The sequence below is a fragment of the Lucilia cuprina genome, chromosome 5, assembly GCF_022045245.1.
Source record: "Lucilia cuprina isolate Lc7/37 chromosome 5, ASM2204524v1, whole genome shotgun sequence".
Lineage (NCBI taxonomy): Eukaryota > Metazoa > Arthropoda > Insecta > Diptera > Calliphoridae > Lucilia > Lucilia cuprina.
In genome coordinates, this window is record NC_060953.1 from 34061189 (window position 1) to 34086464 (window position 25276).

The 25276-nt window shown below is 30.9% G+C and overlaps 1 protein-coding gene across 2 annotated transcripts in view; it reads left to right on the forward strand.

The window, feature by feature from the left end:
• The window catches only part of LOC111683468 (glutamate synthase [NADH]), a 50713-nt gene that overhangs the window by 22389 nt on the left and 3048 nt on the right, over nt 1-25276 (forward strand). Inside the window, exons 2-12 of one of the 2 annotated variants that reach the window (XM_046953165.1) lie at nt 10324-10977; nt 13074-13201; nt 19925-21011; nt 21552-21554; nt 21750-21922; nt 21988-23151; nt 23218-23348; nt 23413-23771; nt 23836-23981; nt 24939-25048; nt 25135-25268. In XM_046953165.1, the coding sequence (XP_046809121.1) occupies nt 10567-10977; nt 13074-13201; nt 19925-21011; nt 21552-21554; nt 21750-21922; nt 21988-23151; nt 23218-23348; nt 23413-23771; nt 23836-23981; nt 24939-25048; nt 25135-25268 (3846 nt within the window). In that variant the 5' untranslated portion in view covers nt 10324-10566. The remainder of the gene's footprint in view (nt 1-10323; nt 10978-13073; nt 13202-19924; nt 21012-21551; nt 21555-21749; nt 21923-21987; nt 23152-23217; nt 23349-23412; nt 23772-23835; nt 23982-24938; nt 25049-25134; nt 25269-25276) is intronic. The other variant, XM_046953166.1, reaches the window with a different exon arrangement.

Consider the following 25276-nt stretch of genomic DNA (forward strand, 5'->3'; position numbering starts at 1 on the left):
TACTAATGTACGTTTTATTGATTAAAATTTTTTATTGTTTTATAAATAAACCATATAAAATGTACATCCAAACAAAGTCCAATTACCTTTTAACAAATTTAAATGTGTTTGTTTATGGCGTTGGTGGTCTTATCATTTTAGCCCATTTATTCAAAATTTGAATTGGGAAAAAAGTTCTACTAATCACGCACAATCAGCACACGAATTGAATGCATGTATAATTTCCTTTTTTTTTGTTTTTCCTTTTTTAGTTGTTCTTGTTATAACAAATTTAATCAAATAAAACATGAAAATATGAAATAAAAATCATTCATGTATCATCATAAACAGAAAAAAATTCCAAAAATAAAAACTATAAAACAAGTTCACAACTGTTTTGTACCCCCTTACTTACAAACATACGTCAGACTATTTTTTTATCAAAAAATGTATTTGAAAATCATTCATTCAACTGTTAATGTGTTCTATAAACCAAAAGTGATTATGCCCATTTAATTAATATAAAAATTAATGTAATAATTATGGCTATGCTAAAACTACTATAATGTGTTTTATATGACATTTATTAATTTTTTTATACATAATGGACTTAATCGATTTTTCCTTGTCAACCGTTTAAATATTGTTTGTTGTTGTAATAGTTAAAGCGTCTGAATGAAATATCATTCATAAAATAATTACATTCAAAAAATGTATTTTAAACGTCGTATACAAAGGCGAACTTTGCTCCTGCAATAATCACTGTCGAAAAAAAATAAAGCAAAAGAATAATAAAATAAATAACACTAAAATACGTAACAACAATATATTATTTGGTTACGTCGAATTTAATATACCCTTAGAGTGAATTATATTTTTTTTTTGTTAGAGTTCGTATCAAGAGTCAGGGTCGAATAATAATCTTATGATTTTCGCTTTGAAAATATATTTTAATAGCTGGATCACTGTAAATAATACTTTATTCGATAGCATAATTTTAAACTAGAAAAAAAACGAACAATATACTAGAACTATATACTAGACTCAAATAAAATAAATAAAATAATCAAATACTAGTCTAGTTATAGTCTAGCCTTTTTATTAATATTGCTCACTCGATAGTCAAGACTATAGTCTACTATACAGTCAAGACTTTAATATAGTCTGTAGTCTATCCTATAGTCAAAACTGTAGTGGTAAATACTATAGTATGGCGTATAGGCAAGACTATAGCATATATTCAGGCTATAGTCTGGACTATATTCAAGACTATATACTGTTCTATAGTCGAGACTTTAGTCTGGTCAATAGTCAAGACTATATCGGATCTATAGTCTAGTTCATATTCTGTGCAATCTATAGTCAAAACTAAAGTCTAGCCTATAGTCAAGACTACAGTCTAATATATAGTCATGACTTTAGTCTAGTCTATATTATAGACTATAAAAGTCTAGTTTAAAATAATGACTATAGTCTAATCTGTAGTCAAATCCATAACCCAAATTGGGTTATGTAGTCATGATTGCAGTCTAGTAAATAAGGAAGACTATAGTATGGGATATAGTCAAGACTATAGTCTACTATATAGTCAAGACTTCTATAAAGCCTGTAGTCTAACTTAAAGTCAAAACTATAGTATCATCTATAGTCACTATAGTCAGACTATAGTGAATATAGTCTATAGACTATAATATATAGTCTATAGCCTATAATCTAGTATATATCCAGGGCTATAGTATCTATATGTATTAGTCAAAACTATAGTCTAGCCTATAGTACAGGGTGTAATAGTCTACTTTAAAGTTATGACTATAGTCTAATCTGTAGTCAAAATTTAAGTCAAGTCCATAATTCAATATATAGTGCAGTTTGTATTCAAGATAATAGTCTTGTCTATAATGAAAACTATAGTCCAGTCGAAACTATAGTCATCTATAGTCTGGTCTATGGTCAAAACTATAGTCTGGAGTATAGTCAAAGTAGTATCATCTAATATAGTCAAGACAACAGTCTAAACTATTTATACAGCCAAGTCTATTGTCTGGTCTATAGTAAAGACTAATCTCTCGTCTATAGTTAAGACTGTAGTCTAGTATATAGTTATGACTATAAACAGAAGATACAAATATTTGTTTATCTAGCATCTTCCAAAATATATCTCTAGTATATAATACATATTATAGAGTAAACAATTGTGTACGTAAGTTGATAGAATGTCTCAATTCGTGTGCCAAAAAAACAATGAAAAAAGCACCAAACAAACAAGTTGATATTAATCATATAGACATTCATATTAACAATAATCTATATATATATATTTAAAAATACATACCAAAATAGTATGTATGTATGTATGTATGTATGTATGTATGTATGTATGTATGTATGTATGTATGTATATGAGTCCCCCCAGCAGTTCCCGGGGACTGTTTTAAAACATGCAGATTAAAAGATTGTGACTGGAAAATACATTATTTTAGATAAGATTAATAACTAATAACTACTTCCTAAGTTAAATAAAAAAAAATAAAGTGGCTACATTATTGATTACTTGGGCACACTAAAGGGAAAATTTTCGCGAGGATAGATTACTTGAATAATATTAGGTAAATAATTGAAAAAGGCAAATATAACATATGTATATTCTAATTACATACATACATACTTATAAAATTCTTATCTATAAATAAAGACAACAAAAAAATTGTCTAACAGTAAAATATTCAACTCATTTATTTACGTTTATATTTAATAAAAATTAATAATTAAAATTTAATTTTTTTATTTCTGTTTGTCATTTTAGCCGTTTAAAACGTATCTTCATAGTTCATCTTTTAAAAATCACTTATTAAAATCGAATAAAATAAATTTAAATCAAATTACTTAGTAGTTTTGTGAAAATGTTGTGAAATTGATTGATGTTTTTTTTTTCATTCCGTAGATTTGCATAGACAAAAATTAAAAAAAAAAAATAGAAACGAAATCGCTAGTTTAATTGAAAATAATCAGTTTGACTTTGTAAAAATTTCCATTCATAAATTCTCAGGGAGAGAAAAGAATATCTTAATGACCACAATGAGAAATTTGGCTAAAAAATAGGAAATTTTGATTTACAAAAGAAGTGCAATATAAATTTTATTTTAGACATTGTTATAATTTAAAAAAAGGCCCTTCATACATGAAGTATATAGACGTTTTAAGTATTGAAAGTAGAGTCTCAATATTTATTTAATACAAACACTTAAAATTCAATAATTTGCAATGAAAAGAATCTTCAAATTTACGAAATACTTTTGTTTTGATATACGTATGCACATACAATGTATATTATATATATATTTACGTGTCTGATAATAAAGTTCGGAGAACATAAAAGTCCCTTTTAATAGAAAGGGAAAATTTTCAGTTAGAAAACCTTACAATTTTATTGCTTGGCATTGACAGAAGTGTCATATCTTTTACCGGAATGCAACTACATACTGATGAGCATGAGTTGTATCGCAATTTTTTGCAAATAAAGTCCGAACAATTTGTAATCTCCCTTATTAACTGACTCCACATATTCTAAAACAGTCAACAGTCTAGACTTAAAAATATAGCATAGTCTATTCTATAGTCAATACTATGGACTTGCCTATAGTAAAGACTATAGTTAGGTCTAAAGTCAAAATTATAATATGGTCAATATATAGTCAAGCCTATATTTATCTGGTCTATAGTCTGATCTATAGTCAAAACTATAAACAGGTCTATAGTAAAGACTATAGCCTTATCTATTGTTAAGAATATAGTATGAAATATACCCAAGACTATAGTCTGGTTTATAGTGAAGATTATAGTATGTTATATAGTCAAGAGTTCAATCTACTCTACAGTGAAAAATATAATAGTCTGGTCTATAGTCAAGACTATAGTCGGGTATAAAGTCAAGCTTATATAGTCTGGTCTACAGTCAAGACTATAGTCTGATCTATAGTCGAAACTATAAACTAGTCTATAGTAAATTTATAGTCTAATCTATAGTCGAAACCATAAACTGGTCTATAGTAAAGACTATAGTCTGATCTATAGTTAAGAATATAATATGAAATATATCCAAGAATAGTTTATAGTCTGGTTTATTGTAAAGCCGGAGGTCCACACTACGCTTCTTCGAGTCAAAGCATTACGCGCTTTTCATACCTCCTTTGCGTTATACGCTTCAAGTTACATGCCACGCTTATTAGGCGTAAATTCTTTGTTTTATTTTTAAAAATCTTCGCGTTTTTCTACAGCTCTTATTTATTGCTACATTGAATCTACTTTTTTGACAGACACATAGAATGCGAGAACGCGTGGTATGGACCTTCAGCTCGAAGACTATAGTCTATAGTGAAGATTATAGTCTGGTATATTGTCAAAACTTTAGTCTGGCATACAGTAATGACTATAATAGTCTGGTCTATAGTCAAGACTATAGTCTGGTATACAGTCAAGACTATAGTCTGATATACAGTCAACATTATAGTCTGGTATACAGTCAAGACTATAATAGTCCGGCTTCAGGTCTGGTCAAGACTAAAGTCTGAACTATAATAGTATTGTTTGTAGTCCGTCCTATACTTAAGACTATAGTCTTTTATAGTTACATATGTTTGTATATATACAAACATTGACTTTATATACATATATTTGTAAGTTATAATTCACGTTCAAATACCCTGATAAAAGTTTATCAACAACTCTATTTATAACCGATAAAAACGCTTAAAACATATTTATTTTTACTTTATATACACATAATATGAGACAAATTTTTGTTGCTATTTTTGAATTTGTTTATAAATAATAATTATTTTAAAATCTATGTGAAAACAAAACGAAATTGTTTACTTTTTTAACGAGCAAAGTTCATCATAAATCTCTAAAATATTTTTCTTGTCAAAATGTTTGTTTCGGATTCGTGGACGAACACCAAGAGAATCTAGAAAATTTTAAAATCAGATAAAACTAATGAACTTATATATATATTTTCGATATTATATACATACTCAGATCTTGCTAGCTTGTATGCCGACCACCGATTTAGATTTGTTGTTATTGAAAATATAAAATATTTACTAAAAATATAATATAAACAATCCTACAATAAATATTCATTAATATGTATTAAATTTAAAGTGGTAATATTTTTGTAGTATCTTCCCAGTCCATTTTCTTGTTTTACCATAAAATAGTCTATCAATAGAAAGGACAATAAACACGGCTACACTCCTTTGTAATGTAAATAAATATAATTTATTTATCCATAAAATTGTAAAGGATTGTATCTAACATTGTTTTGTCTATTCAAAAAATAAATATTTAATTTTAAATATTATTTCTTTACTCTTCAATAAACTGTGTAAAAAATGTTATTTATTTACCTGCCACCTTCCAGTTTCAAATACTTTAGGCATCTTAATTTATTTACGACGCAATTACAACAATTAACTGTTGACAATAAATAAATAGATATTTTATAGAAATATATATTTATATTAATTCGTGTAAAATGTTTGTTGTATTCGATAACAAAAAAACTGAAACCTGTTGGTATGTGTATCAGATTACATTGACTGACTATTCGGATTAACTTTATCGATGTGTTTGTTATGGAGTAAAACAAATAATAGATTTAGTAGAAATTCGATAAATTGTTTAATTAAGTAGGGATCTAATTAACAATTTAATGCGTTTTAAATTATTTCAAGAACATATTTCATTTTGCTTGACAATTGCGATAGATGTTCATAAACTAGAACATCATAGTTTTCCTCCATATTTCTTACAATATGTTCAGGTTATTAGACTCAATTTATAGTAAATAAAACAAAAGATACTAATTAATTAATTAAAAGCTGTAAATTATTAACTTATACTATTTTCTACTACTTGTTTTATTAAACAATTCATATGCGTTAATACTTTAAGACATACAATTACAATATTGGTTCATGAAGACGTCTCAGCAGTTCTGGATGACAACTCCGAAATGCTTCTTTAATCTAAGCGGTCTTAATGAGAAACCACTCTAATAAGCCATATATATCCGAACTGCAGACTGATTATATTTTAAATTACAATTACATTGCAATTACAATCAATTGTAATTGGTTATTGGTCAGTTACACATTACAAGTAATAGCAATTAAAAAAACAGTTACAAGTAATTGTAATTGCTTGTTGTCCAATTACACATTAGAAGTAATTGTAATTGAACATATAATGAATTACTTTGTATAATCAAGTTATTGTAATTAACAATGTAATGAACTGCTTTGTGTAATCATTAGCCCCCCCACGCCACAAGTAATTGTAATTGCTTATTGTCCAATTACACATAAGAAGTAATTGTAATTGAACATATAATGAATTACTTTGTATAATCAAGTAATTGTAATTGACCATATAATGTGTAATCATTAGCCCCCACGCCTGGTGGACAGCAACAAATTGACAAAATATCAACCAGATTATGTCAAAACTCAGACTACTTTAATAAACCCATTAAGTTACTCATGGCTCTCCGATATTACAAATATTCTAGTCTTCGTTTTAGTCCAACTACTCGTCTCTTTGGAGCTATCAGTAATTAATGCAAATACATAAGTCATTCACAGATATACATATATACTACTTATAATTCAAGTTTGATGTTAACCCATACCTCGGACTGAAATTTTATTCTTAAGAAATTGTTTGCACATTTCCCGAGATACAGAATATGAGGACTCATAAAACTGTTGGGTTTATTTTGTTTTTTTTTTAGAATTTAGCATGTTATATAATCATTAATCATGACAACTTCTAACTGCATTATTATTCAATTTCAAAGCACGCTTTTGAAATTCATACATACATATTAAACAATCACGGTCGGTTACAGACCCCTTAAACTAAAACAACTTAAGTAACCCAGCAGTAGGACAACGAGGCAATATACATACATATGTATTTGAAAATTACAGTCATTTCTACTAACGTCTAACCACCAGGTTGGCTCTAATTCGAAGATCAACGTGTCTAATATGGGTCCAAAGTATTCTTCAAACTTTAATTTTAAACTTTATTATTAAAGGTACGGTTCTATAGTTGAAACAAAAAGTCGTCTTTAGGCATTTTACAATTTACTAAAAGTCGACTTTTTTGTAATTCTCGACATTCGTTTTTTTTTCGATAAAAAAAACGATTGTTCGAAAAATGGTTTATAGAACCTTGCGATATCGTTTTGGCGTTACTAATGTATACACAAATGCATAATACTATACCCATCTATATGTTAAAAGTAGGGTGTAAGTATAGTTCTTTTAATTCTGTGCAAAATGTATAATTTCAAATACATAATTTAATATTCATAACAAATTCAAATTGCGGTTTTACGTCTGAACTCAAGCATTGATTCTTTTTCTCAGAAAGCGGTGCTTTTTTTTTTGCAGTGAAGTTTCACCTAAACAAGATTTTTATATAAATGTTTTTTAAGAATTAAATAAATAGAAATTATATTAAATTTTATTATACCCTTCACCTTCGTGAGAAGGGTATATATAAGTTTGTCATTCCGTTTGTAATTTCTTTAATATAATTTTCCGACCCTATAAAGTATATATATTCTGGATCCTTATAGATAGCGGAGTCGATTAAGCCATGTTCGTCTGTCTGTCTGTCTGTCTGTTGAAATCAGTTTTTAGAGGACCCCAGATATCGGCGAGATCCGAATCTTCAATAATTCTAATAGACATGCTTTCGAGAAGATCGCTATTTAAAATCAGCAAAATCGGTCGGTAAATAACGGAGTTATGAGCAAAAATCCGAGACAACCTCTGAAAATTTCATCAAAAAATTGTTATAAAAGCAACAACAACACTGTATACAGAAAAAGATGTACACGTGTGTGTGTAGATGTATTTGGTTTTATTCAGCTGTGTATTTTTTTGTATGATTGGAATCCAAACATACAAGGTATACACAGCAAAAAAAATATGATTTCCATTTTTTGTTAAAATAAAATAATTTTCCCTTTTGCTTTGCAAATATATTTTTTAATGAATAGAAAAAAGTATTTAAAACGTTTTCAATTGTATGAGAGTAGATTGTGAGTTATTGTACAATAATTTTATATGCGAATAATGTAAGTTTGAAATTTAAAACTAACACAAATTTTTTCCAAGTGCTTTTTAAAACTATTTTTTTTACGATAAACAAAAACAAAATCTACGTCTCGTCAATGTTTACCAGCAATGAATCAGAGGTCGAAGTCGACCGGATTCGAGCCGGAGCTTAGCCGCCGCCGAACTATATTTAGTTGCTTGAGCCGCCGCCGAAACATTCGGCTTAAATCGACTCAAATTTTTTTAATGTTTTTATTAACTAGACTGTAAGATCAATTATGTTTAAAATACACTATGGTGAAGGGTATATAAGATTCGGCACAGCCGAATATAGCACTCTTACTTGTTTTTTTTTCAATTTGTCATTCAAAGTTTTGGTCCTAGACCAACAAGATATGTATATACACGTTCAGAGTGCTTGTAAGACTTGACCCACTAAATAAAACAATTATTGATTTGATTACATGGTTGCAGTCTGGAATATTCCAGTTATTATTATCATCCCATAATTGTCCTTATGTTTAGGTCCTGTTACTTAGAATCACAAAAATGTATTCTCAAGTCTGCTTTATTTGCATCATGCCTTGACAGGAGTTAAATATATGGCGTCTAGGGATCTGGTCTATTATGATCCTAATTTAGGTAGAAACATTTTGATTCTGTAAACTAGTTTATGTTATACATCATCGCTATAATTGTATTTAAAGTAAAATTTAATCCTTTTATTGATAGGGGATATGGTAACTTACTGACCGATCCTCTTAAAATTTGATATAGAAATTTTTGGTTTTTGTTTAATTTTTCTAAAAATTCATCCGATATACTTTTATTTTTAAGCCAGTTATAAGATAAAAGTAATTTTCTAAAGGGGATCTTATATAAGGAGTTGGGTCTATCATGAACCGTTTTCCTATAACTTTGGCAGAAAGTTCTGTCCCAAAATGACTTTTTTATGCCCAATATCGTCGAATTACTGGTATTATTAAGCGAATTTAGAACTTTGATATAATTTTCTGAAGGAGACCTTATTTAGAGGGATAGTCCGATGTCCGCCATACATCTGAATATAATTTCTAGTTGCAAAAAACTAACTTGTGCAACATTTTTCACGACCGCAGTATAATTAAGTTATTTAGGACTATTTAAACTGTATTATCGGGGCCATTGGCAGGGGAGCTAGATGACATCTTGGACCGAAATATTCTTATTTTCCATATAATGTATATCATTTTAAAATTTTACAAAAAAAAAAAACTAACAAAAATTTTTCAGTTTTATTTAATTTTAAATTACATGTGTTTAATTTTAAAAACAACGTGCTTTTTTCATGTAAAAAATGAAATGCAAAGAAAATACAAGCACGTTTACGAAACAACAATTAAAGAAGAAGAAAAAAATATATGTAAAACAGCGACATAGACATTTTAAATAGTTTTTTTTTGCAATTAATTTTACAAATTTAAATACAAATCTCTCAAGTGATCTTGCAGTTACACTAATGCTCTGTGACAAAATAAGAGAAATCCTTTGAATGCAACTCTTTAATGAGAGCGATCCAATGAAAATTACAACAATTTCTAATTGAGATTTTTTTTTTTTTGCAAATTACGCATTTTCATATTGCATTTCAAATTGTTGTTGTGTTTTAAAGATAATGTAGAAAGCCGCACGATCAGTCAACGGCAACGGCAAAATGAGAAAATAATTTTTTATTTTATTTATATTTCCAATTACGAATGTATGAATGATTGTTTGTTGAGTTGTTTTTGTTTTTTGACATGCGAATTGTTGGGGTATAGTGCAAATTATTTAACGAGAGTTGGCTCATTCAACGGGAGTCACTCGTCGCAGTCGGTTCTAATAACGGTTACAAAACGCTGTACGTTACGTTTAAACAAAAACATAATCATTAAAAGAACAATAAATTTTTTGTTTGTGTTTTAATGTGATTTAATTATTATAATTAATTTTTTTTTTGTTTTTATTTTGACAATAAAACAAAAAAAGTAAATAAAATAGAAATTTTGTGCAAACAATTAGATTTTTTTTATAAAACAAATAATTGTTAATATTCTTGTTAATAATTAATTAAAATAAAATTAAAAAATAATATGCAATACATGGCAAAACAAAGCATTTAAAATTGTTTTATTAACAACGCCAAAAGATAAATTTATTAATAATTTCTAACCTCTTTCATTTCTTTTCCCAATAGAATCAAAAAATATTTATAAAATACGAGCAAAACTGTGTGTTAAAAAATTCTTAGAGAAAAAGCAACAGAAGAAGAAGATTTAAAGAAAATATAAGAAAAATAAAAAATTTAAAGAAAATTTTGAAAAAATTCAAGTTCAAAAACCCTTCAACACAAAGTGTGCAAACGAGCAAAAAAAAAAAAAAATAAAAGTCAAATAAAAGCAAAAAAAAACAATTTCCCCGTATTATTGAAAACCATATAATGGCCCCAATAATTGCTGACAATTTAATCGAATCAGGATGTGAATTTGTTGATAATTCCAATACGACCACTTCCAACGTTGCTCAAATTAGTGAAACTTTATATAGTGAAGAAGAAACGTCATCATTATCATCATCATTATCCACCTCATCAGTTGGCAACTATACGAATGACGAAAGTGTTGTTGTTGTCGAAAAAGAAGAAGAAAGTATTAACGAAGTGAATAATTTAAATGTTATTGATGTTAAAAATGAATCTTCTAATGCCGAATCCGATGGATTATTTATGCCAACAAGCAAACAAATGCCCTGGGAAGCTCCAGGCAAACAAGGACTCTATGATCCTCAAAATGAGCATGAAGCATGTGGCGTTGGTTTCATTGTGGCCATCGATGGCAGACGCTCTCACAAGGTAAGTTGGCTTAAGAGAATATTTTTAAATTAATTTTGTAAATCCCGCCAAAATATTTTGCTTTTGTCTTTGGGTAAAAAACTTTCTGTGAAAATATTTATTGTAAATAGAGAACAGTACTGAGTGTAACAAGTAGGTCATGATATTCATTTAGTCAGCATTAGTTTTTAATTTAATATAATTTTGTAAACATAGCAAAACGTGTTCCTTTGAGGATAATGTGTTTTTGAAATTTTTCTTTGGTAGTTTTTCTAAAATCATTAACAAATAAAGTTGCATAAATTTGACCAATTCGAAATTTTAAAAAATTGTATAAATGTTAAGGCCCTAATGTACATATCTTTATTAAGTTAGTTTGAATGAATGTTGTATGTTACATCAAATCCGAAGAAATACACCTAGGCCTCCATTGGCCTTTTGTGTGCTTCAGGTGGGAATCATACCCACCATCTCCGGTCAATTTATACCCAACAACACTAGAGTGGATTAGGTATCTGTCTTTCCGTCTGTGTCCTTTTAAAGCTTTGAAAATTTTAAGTTCTTGAAATTCGTCCGTTATATAACCTTATTTTAACTTACTCGGTCATGCCCAATCTGATCTCAGATTTACAATATACAATGTATATAAATAAATGATCCAGCTAAGATTCTAGGTAGAACTAGCCATATCTGTCCGTTTGTGTGTCTCTCTGTTGAAATGAGGGCTAAAATTGTCAGTAAACATTCTCTGTTTATGTACAAGATTTATAAAAACAAAAATTTCAGTCTGAATCATATAATCCTAGCCCCCTTAGTTAGATAAAGGTAATGTTGTCTAATCGAGTAGTCTTATTGTAACCGATTTTGGCATTTGGCTGGCATTCTGTTTAGTATTGTAGGGCCCAAAATTTGTCCTTTTTTATTTTAATTAAAGGGATTAACTATTTCTCAAGGATTTAAAATTAAAGGTTCTGTTACTAAGATCCAGACATTTTGTGAATTAGTTATGGAAATCATTTTTATGGATGGATATTCAAAGGCTGGTGTTGTTGTCAAAACTAAAACTATACAATAATCTTTTTGTGGGGTTTCTACTGCAATATCCAAGCTATTAGGATACTTTAACTGGATGCTTCCATAAATCCGTTGGACGAAGTAAAGCAGGGTTGGCTGAGCAATTAAAAATATGGTGGGTGTCATGAGGACCCCGACCACATTCCTTAGGGATAGCACGGTATATAAATTACCAGTAGGCATTGAACCCGTTGCTCTATTCTGATCTTAGTTGTGCAGAACTAATCTCGTTTTCGCGGCATGTTTTCTTTCATGTCTGCCATTCATGCGATATCCAGCAACCGATTTATGTCCTCTCTATTAATGTCGTTCAAAGCTGCCATATACGAATACTGATCTTGTGGATGCTGTACATATCTGCACATGTTTTTCTCGTATATTCTTCCTGACATGCCTCGAATGGGAAGACACCTCCGAACTATTTGACAGCTTGAATGATTCCCCACTGGGTATCACTGAGAGATCGTTTTATATATAGCTAAGACAGGTGTGATTGTAAAATTTATGTATATGAAGTTTGACAAACATACGGTTTAAGCATATATACAAGTGTATGCATAAAAAATTGTAAACAATGATCAGCTGGACTAATGATGTGACATTATATAGAAAATACACTGAGACCAGTCATCTAATGTGGTCGTATAAACAATGTGGCAGTTTGCGAACATTACATGGTATTTCGCCACCTTATATATTATGTTCTGTTGTAATAACATATAATCCATGCTTAGACTGATATCAGGCCTTTAATGGTTATTGATTGGTTATTGCCAGCTATCATACAAAACAATTAATTTTTACCTTTTGAAGTAAGCTTCACCAAAATTGAAACTATGAAAGAATTGAGTTGTCATCTCAATGTTAATCATTGATATACCTACTGAAAGACCCATTTATACGAAAGCCAGAAACATTGTATATACTTCTTTGTACAGAACATGTTTGAATTAGTTACCAAAAATTTGCAAAGAAAAATTTTAAATTTAGGTATAAACAAATGAACTCAAATTCATTTTCCATTTACATTTATATATTTCCAGATTCTTCGTGATGCCCAGACCTTGTCAGAACGGATGAATCATCGCGGTGCTTGTGCCTGTGATAATGACACTGGCGATGGCGCTGGTGTTATGGCTTCTATACCCCATGGATTATATGCCAAAGCATTGTAAGTATAAACATGCAATGCTAATACATTCATATAGAAATATACTTATGTACATATTGCAAAAACGTCGAAATTTATTATCGATCAAACGTATACCTTTACCACCCGCCTTCATGTCCTATTCTATATTTTATTATATGTAAATGCATTTATTAAAATAAAAGAAAAATATTGTTTTTGTGTTTATTTTTGTTGGCACAATCTCAAAATATTCTATACATTTTGTTAAATAACGAAAAACACATATATTTTTCATATATATATATTTTCAAATATATAATTGTCCAATTCACAATCGGTGTTGTACGGTGATATTGTAGTGTGTGGTAATCTTCTTATTATTGTTTTCTTTGAACATATTTTTATTGAAAAATCTTTATAACATACAATGATACGACAACGATTGTGAATTGGATAAATGTGTTTACTAATAAATGGATGTGAATGAAAACAATACAAAATTAGTATAATTTTTATATACTATAATTGTATTTTTTGAAATAATTTATTATTTTTAAAAATATTGTTATTTAAAATGAATAAAGTAGATAGACTTCAAATAAAGCTAAATAGGCCCCATTAAAATAAAAAATCCCTTAATCACGTAGCACTTTTGTGTTACGTAGCTTTGGAAAATAGTTTTAAATTCATTTTATTTAAAGTATTTCTTGTTCAACTTTTACTTTAAATGTTAAAATATTTAGTATCAATGTCATAGAAAGATCACCTTTTTAAAATTATTTACTTCCCGTTTGCTCTAAATTGAACTATTTTTTGTCATGTCTAGAGTACATTGTGTTAACTTTCCTAATTTAAAATTGACGACAGACCGATAAGTAATGCTATTTTAGCTAAACCAGATGTAGACAAATATGACGATGATCAGCGCTAATTTACTATAGCAATTATTTCCATTTCTAATTTATTGTATAGTTTAATTTTTTTTTTATAATTTATTTCTATTTAAGTACTTTTCTCACACACATACATATATTGTTACTAATTATAGTGCATTCAATTTCTCTTCATTCAATTTAAGGTATAAATAGGTAGGTAGCTCGATCGTCGTTGTAAACAAGTTCATATTACTTTTGCATTTTTATAGTCACGACCTTGAAAATTATTATTATTTCATATTGAATTGTGCTAAATTAGTTCATAACTTATGGCTACTATGTATTTATTAAATGAAATTTCAATGTACTTAAAGAATGTATTTATGAAGTAATTTTAAAAAATTCTATGTATATAAAAATGTGTAATAAACTAGATATATAAAATTCGTAATCAAAACCTTCACACGTTTATAAAAGAATTTGCATGTGAGACATATATTTAAGAGAAAGTATTCACTTCTTTTAACACAGGCACGGAAAATTCATTCACGACATTTTCAGTACATTTTCTTAATTATAAACTTTTGATAACTAGTCCTCAAAGCAGTAAATATACGAGTCTGCAGTACACTTAGCCTTAGGTCTATAGTAGAGTATAAACTAGAGTATAGTCTAGAGTTTAAACTAGAGTATAGTCTAGAGTATAGACTGGAGTATAGACTAGAGTTTAGTCTTGTTTATAATCGAGTCTATAGTCTAGTCTACAGTCTAGACTATAGTCTAGTCTATAGTCTAGTCTGTAGTCTAATCTATAGTCTATTCTATAGTCTAGTCTATAGTCTAGTCTATAGTCTAGTCTATAGTCCAGTTTATAGTCTAGTCTATAGTCTACTCTATAGTCTAGTCTATAATCTAGTATATAGTCTAGTCTAGTCTATAGTCTAGTCTATAGTCTAGTCTATAGTATAGTCTATAGTCTAGTCTATAGTATAGTCTATAGTCTAGTCTATAGACTAGTCTATAGTCTAGTCTATAGACTAGTCTTTAGTCTAGTCTATAGTCTAGTCTATAGTCCAGTTTATAGTCTAGTCTATAGTCTACTCTATAGTCTAGTCTATAATCTAGTCTATAGTCTAGTCTATAGTCTAGTCTATAGTCTAGTCTGTAGTCTAGTCTATAGTCTATTCTATAGTCTAGTCTATAGTCTAGTCTATAGTCTAGTCTATAGTCCAGTTTATAGTCTAGTCTATAGTCTAGTCTAGCCTATAGTCTAGTCTATAGTCTAGTCTATAGTCTAGTCTATAGTCTAGTCTATAGTCTAGTCTATAGTCTAGTCTATAGTATAGTCTATAGTCTAGTCTATAGTATAGTCTATAGTCTAGTCTATAGTATAGTCTATAGTCTAGTCTATAGTATAGTCTATAGTCTAGTCTATAGTCTAGTCTATAGACTAGTCTTTAGTCTAGTCTATAGTCTAGTCTATAGTCCAGTTTATAGTCTAGTCTATAGTCTACTCTATAGTCTAGTCTATAATCTTGTCTATAGTCTAGTCTAGTCTATAGTCTAGTCTGTAGTCTAGTCTATAGTCTATTCTATAGTCTAGTCTATAGTCTAGTCTGTAGTCTAGTCTATAGTCTAGTCTATAGTCTACTCTATAGTCTAGTTTGTAGTCGAGTCTATAGTCTAGTCTATAGTCTAGTTTATAGTCTAATCTACAGTCTAGTCTATAGTCTAATCTACAGTCTAGTCTACAGTCTAGTCTACAGTCTAGTCTACAGTCTAGTCTACAGTCTAGTCTACAGTCTAGTCTACAGTCTAGGCTAGTCTATAGTCTAGTCTATCGTCTAGTCTATAGTCTAATCTATAGTCTAGTCTATAGTCTAGTCTATTGTCTAGTCTATAGTCTAGTCTGTAGTCTAGTCTATTGCTTAGTCTATAGTCTAGTCTATAGTCTAGTTTATAGTCTAGTCTATAGTCTAGTCTGTAGTCTATTCTATAGTGTAGTCTATAGTCTAGTCTATAATAATAATCTTTTCTCTAGTCTAGTCTATAGTTAAGTCTAATAGTTAATACTATTTTAAAACATAAACTTTCCATGACTGATTCAACATCATACGTTTTAAAACTATGTATTTCCCTTTCATCATCCTTCACACACTTTTGCCAACCGAATTCCTTACTTTACATCTATGTAAATGCATGGAACCAGTTTCGTTTTATTGCATTTAATGATTTTATAATGAAATTGTAAGTCTATACTTTGAAGAATTGAGGTTTTAATTTATAGAAATGCGCGTCTGATTATTGTTACAGTTTAATCTGAAATTTTAATTTAAATTTAATAATGTTAACACGTGTCTGTTATACAATTTAAAAAATGCGATTAGTAGAGTAAAAATATTATTTCCTCAGTTATTCGTAGCTAGAATGTAATCTAATTTATTGGGGCTACTTGAAAGCGTGGAACAATAGTGTTAATTTTCATATAAAAGTAATTTCGATAATTAGAGAATATTTTGGATAACTATAAAATGCTATAGTTTGAGTGACAGCAAAATAAGTTTTTTTATAACTTACTGATGTGCTGATGTCTGTTTGATGTATTGATGTTGGTAATGCACTAAAATGTTGGTCCTACACCTACCGTAAATTATAACAATCAATCATGTCTGTCCATGTAAATCACAAGTCGAAATTTTATATGGAAGTCCTAATAACATACATATATTACCAAATTTGGCTCAGATCGGTTTTATAAAAGTTAAAATGATGTGTCCGCAATAGACAATAGTCCCATAGTAAAACATCTTCCGGTAATTTACTTATTATATTCGCTTTAAAATTCGGCATTGTATTCGATATATAATTGAAAATTTAAAAAAAAATAGAACTCGAAAAGGTGTAGACACAAATTTTAAAATCTTGTAAGCAATAATTCTTTCAATTCCCTGATTAGCGCACGTATTACATACATACTATACATATATGTACATATATGCATATTAATTCCAAATAAACAGAAATTGCAAAAAAAAATATTTGCAGTATTCCAGTATTTATACAGTTGGAATCCATTATTTACTTTTGTGATTATTTATCTAATTTGCTTTTTTTCAATTTTTATTCAATACAGTTCTATAATTAAATAATAAATAAACACCTACATACGAACATTTTTCGTTTTACATTACATTTTCCATGGCAAAACGCTATAAAATATTTTTAATGATCTAATTTATTTTGTTAATTAAATTACAAATAAATTTTAGAAATTTTGTAAACTAGACTATAAACTTTTATATGCAAGTAATACATATGTATACTATGTATATTTAAATAAAATGTAGGTCCAGACACGCAACATGCGAAAACATTTGTTCGAAATTAGTACTATCTAGTCGGAAATTAGATGAGTTATAGGACAACATTTGTTTTATATAGCGCTTCAATAACACAGGCCAACAAGCTTTTAACCCAGAGATTTAGTTACACACTTTTCTAAAAGATTCAACATCAGAATTTCTCCATAACATACATACACTTTTTTAGATATAGTTATATTTGAATCGATATAATAGCGCGAACATATATTTGTTTGTATTTTATCAGTTTATGAAAGTGCAATCTCCTGAATTTGATAAGGTTTAATCTGTTCTTATCTTAACCTCAAGCTTAAAACCAACTTAAGAAGCTTTCAAACTTAAGAAGATATAATCTCAAAAACCAAATTTATTAGAGAAAATATAATGCCAGATTCGAAATTAGAAATGGACTCTCGACTTCTTTCAAATTATGATATCGTGTATTGAAAGTTTTGTACATACATACATAGTATGTATATTGGGTTTGTACTGATTTCTGTAACACAAAAACAAGCAATATTACTATATTCGGCTGTGCCGAATCTTATATACCCTTCACCAAGTATGTTTTAAAAACAGTTTTTATTTATTTTGTATCTCTGCACACATGTCACACATAACATACACACAAACAAATATAAACTGTAGCAGAAAGAAATATTAATCGTTGTACTGCAATACCACCGTTAAACTGTATTACCACCCTCAAACAAATATGAGCTTATTACCAACATATTACTGCTTTATCTACTTGTTCTTGTTATACCCACTTACCTTCGTGAGAACAGAACAGAATGCAAACATACAAAAAAATACACATCTGAATAAAACCAAATACATCTCCACACACACATTTACATTTTTATCCAATTCACAGTGTTGTTGTTGCTTTTTAACAAAGCATGAAAAAATGTGTTTTTTTATGAAATTTTCAGAGGTTGTCTCGGATTTTTGCTCATATTTCCGTTATTTATAGACCGATTTTGCTGATTTTAAATAGCGATCTTCTCGAAAGCATGTCTAACTGAATTATTGAAGATTCGGATCTCGCCGATATCTGGGGACCTCTAAAAACTGATTTCAACAGACAGACAGACGGACATGGCTAAATCGACTCCGCTATCTATAAGGATCGAGAATATATATACTTTATAGGGTCGGAAAATTATATTATAGAAATTTCAAACGGAATGACAAACTTATATATACCCTTCTCACGAAGGTGAAGGGTATAATAATGGACCCATCATTTTCTGAGTTATTTACATGTAATGCATTAAATTCTAAGGAACTTTTTTTTCGAAGTTGATACAATTTAACATTTTAATGACTTCCTTAATTGTATGTAAAAGTGTGAAACGATTAAAAGCAATCACTTTAATTATTAAGTAACAAGTTCAAAGAACCACCATCTGTACAAACGTAAATACGTCTGTCTGTCTGTCAGTCAGCATTTCAATTTAATTTTAAAGCGATAAGAAATGCATTTCGCACACACATTCACAATCTGAAATACTACTTTCCAACGTAGTATGGGATGGCAATTAAGGAATTATTTTAATTATTTTTTTACCCCCCTTGAAGCTTGATTTATGTAATATATTTATGAAATGCAAACATCCAAACACAATTTGATATCGATCCAACTAATAAATGAACTGAATAAAATGTGAAAAAAAATGTTGATAAGTAATGAAATATTTGCTTGATTGGTGGTCTGTTTGATATGGATGTCTAAGAGTGTGGACAAGAGGAGCTTTTAATAGAATTGCATTCTCTAAAAAAAGCCCGAGGTACACTATTAAAAGCAAACAAATAAATAAACCAAACCAATGAACAATTGAATTATATGAAATATGAGGTTTTTGCAATTGAATTGCATCTAGGTAAAAGTGTTGTTTATTACTAATTTAATTGTATTATCACTATAATTTACGTCACATCATACGACCCATTCTGATGGGGGGTATTTAATAGAAAAGAAAACCAAGCTATAGTTTATTATACAAAGTCGCTGTTGTCATTCATCCATATCAGACGAGTATCATTCATTATTTTACATCATTTCCTATAGTATTTTGCCAATCATCAATCAGCTCATATTTATTTTTTTTTTTTTTTTTGTACAATCACGAATTTATTGCACAATTTTATAACATTCTTCATAAACCTAATTCACGATTACGTATTGCGAAATGGAAGATTCCTTTAATCCGTTATCAGCTTGCATTACTTGCAATTTTGATCAATTTGTTGTCAGTCTAGCAAATTGTCATCATTTATTGACAAGTAATCACAATATTCTGAATTCCATTTGATTGATATTTACGTCCACAAATGTGTTATTAAATGTAATAGGAAATGGTGTTTAGTAACAACCCGTCAACCCGTATGTGGTGTGGCGTTACAAACACTTGTAATTGATTTAATTTGATATACATATAAACAATAACTACTTTAAATTACCCCTAATTTGTTTAAACAATTGTATAAATATTATTTACGTTTTATTTCGCCAATTTCAGATCTTCTCAGGGCATTGAATTGCCAGAACTTGGTAATTATGCCACTGGTATTTTCTATTTGGATCATCAAACTCACAAGGAAGCTGAGCAAGAGTTTAATGCATTAGCCAAGTCTTTGGGAGTTGAGGTGTTGGGCTGGCGTGATGTGCCATCGAATACGAATGCTATCGGTGTGGTAGCTCGTAAATCGGAACCATATTCTCGTCAAGTGTTTGTGACTCGTCCAGCTGGCATGGATGATGAGACTTTCAAGCGCAAGACATTTGTATTGCGTAAACGTGCTAGTCACGAGTTGGCTAAAGAAGGTCGCCGTTTTTATATTTGTTCCCTTTCGACCAAAACCATAGTCTACAAGGGTCTCTTTACTTCCGATCAACTTTGGGATTACTATACCGATCTTAAGAATCCCGAATTCGAAACCTATTTGGCTCTGGTTCATACACGTTTCTCTACCAATACTTTCCCTTCATGGGAGAGAGCTCATCCCTTGCGTGTTTTGGCTCACAATGGTGAAATCAATACACTGCGCGGTAACGTTAATCTCATGAAGGCTCGTGAAGGTGTCATGAAGAGTGAATTGTTTGGTGATGATTTGAAGAAACTCTATCCAGTGGTTGAACCTAATCTTTCTGATTCCGGTTCATTTGATTGTGTTTTGGAATTCCTTACCCAAGCTAGTAGTCGCACACTACCGGAATCGGTCATGACCATGGTGCCCGAAGCCTGGCAAAATGACAAAACTATGCCTCAAGAGAAACGTGATTTCTATCAATGGGCCTCTTGTGTCATGGAACCCTGGGATGGTCCTGCTCTAATTTCCTTCACTGATGGTCGCTATATTGGTGCCGTTTTGGATCGTAATGGTTTGCGTCCTTCTCGTTTCTATATCACCAAAGAGAATATTTTGGTTATGGCTTCTGAAGTTGGTGTCTATGATGTTGATCCATCACAGGTTACCTTGAAGAGTCGTTTGAAACCCGGTCGTATGTTATTGGTCGATACTCAAGAGAAGAAATTCATTCAAGATATTGAGCTTAAGACCTACATTGCCAAATCTCGTCCTCATTCGGAATGGTTACAACAGAAGGTAAGTTAAGTTAATTTAAAATTTAAAAAAACCATTTGGGATAAATACTAGACAAAATGTACTTACATGATAGATTATTTGACTGAATTTAAGTGTTCTATTTAAACTCGAATAAGAATTCTGCTAAATTATAATATAGCCATTTAAATTAGCTATAAGATATGAATTTTACCGTGACTTTTATCAAAAATGTGTTGGAAAGTTAACGGAACTCTATTTAATTATCGACATAAAAATATCTAGATAACTTGAGATAAAAACTTACTTATTTATTACATTCATAATCCTCTTCGTTTAGAGATACTTTTTAAATCCCTTTTTAGAAAATTTACCAATTTATGAAAATGTAATCCTCATTCCTCTCCCTACCTATCATTCTACAGAACATACACAATCTACAACACTGAGCCCCATTTATTTTCGACAATTCCCATACCAATACCTAACTAAATATTTAATAAATATAAATTATAATTAATACTAGTATATCCTTTCTTCTAATGCTTCAATTAATCAAATTTAAATTTTGGACTTTAAAAGATGGTGAGTTAATATTTTCAAAATTTTGATTACGGAATGAAGCGCTCCAAAGCTGGCTGTTTTCTTTTATGTTTTTTTTTATTTCGAAAGCTTTTATTTTCTTAAAAATATCAGTTGCTTTAATTTATGTTGTAAGATTTTTAAACAAATCCTTTCAAAAAATTGTATCGATAACTCTTCTACCATTTCACAAACCAGATAACTTTGGATGAAATCCGCAACGCCAATGTCTTTAATACGGATAATGCCAATGGTTTGGCAGAATATACCACCGATCCCGCTACTCATGGTATGTTGGATCCTCGACTCTCCTTGTATGGTTACACCAATGAATCGGTTAATATGCTGTTGGTGCCAATGTTTAAGACTAGGTTAGTGGAAAAACAAATAACACAGTTGGCTTTTATTCAATATCACGTTTTATTTAAATCTGTAGAAAAGAGGCTCTTGGATCTATGGGTAATGATGCTCCTTTGGCTTGTCTTTCAACATTCCAGCCCACACCCTATGAATACTTCAAACAATTGTTTGCCCAAGTTACCAATCCTCCCATTGATCCATTCCGTGAGAAGGTTGTCATGTCTATGCAGTGCCCTGTGGGTCCCGAGGGCAATTTATTGAAGCCTTCTGCTGAACAAGTCCATCGCATTTGGTTGCCCAACCCCATTTTGAGCATTCCAGATACAAATCTGCTGAAACGCAATACTCATCGCGGTTGGAAAACCAAGGTTTTGGACATTACATTCCAATTTCAAGATGGCGTACAAGGCTATATTGATTGTATTGATCGCATTTGTCGCGAGGGTGAAGCGGCCGCCTCTTCTGGCTATCAACTTTTAATCTTGTCCGATCGCAATGGTGGACAAAATGGCAAAGCCCCCGTATCGGCTCTTTTAGCTTTGGGTGCTCTACATCATCATCTCATCGAAACATATCAACGCATGAAGGTTGGTATCATCCTCGAGACTGCTGAAGCTCGCGAAGTTCATCATATTTGCGTGCTATTGGGTTATGGTGCTGATGCCATTTGCCCCTATTTGGCATTCGAATTGGCCCAAGCCTTGCGTAATGATGGTGTCATTAGCCCCGATGTCAGCGATAAGCAAATTTATTCGGCTTACGCTCAGGCTATTGATACTGGCATTGCTAAAGTCATGGCCAAAATGGGCATTAGTACTCTGCAATCGTATAAAAGTGCTCAAATATTTGAAGCCGTGGGTTTGGGTAGTGATATTGTTCACAAATGTTTCCGCGGCACCGCTTCCCGTATTGGTGGTGTAACTTTGGAGATTATGGCCCGTGAAGGTCTGGAACGTTATCAAATGACTTATTGCAAAGTTTCTGCTGATACTCGCATTTTACGCAATCCTGGCCAATATCATTGGCGTCATGGTGGTGAAGCCCACATCAACGAACCTGGCTCGATTGCTAGTCTACAGGAAGCAGCAGTTTCTAATAATACGAATGCATTTGAAGCTTTCAAGAATTCCACTTTAGAAAGTGTTAAGAGATGTACTCTAAGAGGTCAATTGGAGTTTGTTAGTGATCGTGAGAAGATCGATATATCAGAAGTAGAACCAGCTAGTGAAATTGTAAAACGGTAAGAAAAAACAAGCTTTTGTGAAAATAGACTTTCTTTTACATAATTTTTTTTTTTTTTTTGCAGTTTTGCTACTGGTGCCATGAGTTTCGGTAGTATTTCTCTGGAGGCCCATCAAACATTGGCCATTACCATGAATCGTATAGGAGGCAAAAGTAACACCGGTGAGGGTGGTGAAGATTCAGATCGTTATTTGAGTAAGTATTACATATTTCTTTTTTTAATTTTTAATTGTGGTTATCTAATGTATGATTTTTTCAGATCAAGATCCCCAAAATAGCCGCCGTTCTGCTATTAAGCAGGTAGCTTCGGGTCGTTTTGGTGTCACCGCTTCCTATTTGGCCAATGCCGATGATTTGCAAATTAAAATGGCCCAAGGTGCAAAACCAGGCGAAGGTGGTGAATTGCCCGGCTATAAAGTTACCAAAGATATTGCTAAAACTCGTCATTCAGTGGCTGGAGTTGGTCTCATTTCGCCACCTCCTCACCATGATATTTACTCGATTGAAGATTTGGCCGAACTTATTTATGATTTGAAATGTTCAAATCCTAATGCTCGTATTTCCGTTAAATTGGTGTCTGAAGTAGGTGTGGGCGTGGTAGCTTCAGGTGTTGCTAAGGTATGTTTTTTTAATAAAAATTATATAACAGGGCCAAATAAATCTTCAAAATACTCGTTTTCAGGGCAAAGCTGAACATATTGTTATTTCGGGTCATGATGGTGGTACTGGTGCTAGCTCCTGGACTGGCATTAAGAGTGCCGGTCTACCTTGGGAATTGGGTGTGGCAGAAACTCATCAAGTTTTGGTTTTGAATAATCTACGTTCAAGGTGAGTTAGTCAATGTTCTGTGTTTCGCGTAGCAACACTAACCATTTAGAACAAACTACATACTTATATATATAAATATACAATAACTTACAAAAAACCTGGTTATCCAGATAACGAGCTTCTTCAACGGCCTTGTCGTCGGAGAGGATTTTAACAAACAAACAGTGAGCGTACTCAAAATACAAAAAGTCGCGCGTCGCGTTTCATTTAGAAAGACTAGCATAGCAAATCACATGTTTTAAAACGGTTAGAAGAAGTGATTTCAAATTTTGCACATTTCTGAGAAAACAACAATAACGCTTACGAAATGAACACACACACAAAACTCACACGCTACTCCTTCCCCTCACTACAAAACAAAACACTGGAGTGACTGCTGATCGAATAAGAAAAGCATCAAGAAAGAACGTTCAATGTACTACAACCAATGTGAGCGAATCCTGGAATGCTGGATTGTGGGCAGTGTGTATCAGTACAAATGAGTGTGTGTGTCTCTGGATGTGAGCGTTAAAATTTGTTGACGAAATGTTTGCATGATCGAAATTTTCTAAATGATCAAACGAATGTTATAAATATTTTAATAGAAATAAGATCGTCATCGTTGTCAAAAGCTTAATAAACTGATTGCATTACTTGCTAGAAACTAATCTTAACAAGAATACACATTCAATCATCTCACTAGTTGATCCCTTTGATATCTTTCGCTAAGTTGCTCACTTGCATCTTCCGCCCTAGTCGACCTCGTGTTTGATCGTCCTTCATCAGCTGCTGCAGCGGCTTCATTAGTAATTTTTTCTCAATCTTTACTTAAACTTGTTTAGAAGTTTTTCTAATATACGTTTTTTATTTTCTATGTTTTTGTGTTGTTGCTATCATTTGATTCACCTTGAATGCTGCCATTGCTGATCTTGTTCCTCCTTGTTGTTGTTATTTTCTTATGTTTCAACAAATCAACAGAGTTGTACTCCAAGCTGACGGTCAATTGCGTACCGGTTTCGATGTTGTTGTTGCTGCATGTTTGGGTGCTGATGAATTTGGATTCAGTACAGCTCCATTAATTGTTATGGGTAAGTTTCCAATAAAACTTTGTAGATTATTAATAAAGGAAATGGCAGGAATAGAATTTGTATTAATTTTCAAACTCTATTTACAGGCTGTACCATGATGCGAAAATGTCATTTGAATACTTGTCCAGTTGGTATTGCCACACAGGATCCTGTGTTGCGTAAAAAGTTCACTGGCAAGCCTGAGCATGTCATTAACTTCTTCTTTATGCTGGCAGAAGATGTAAGTTA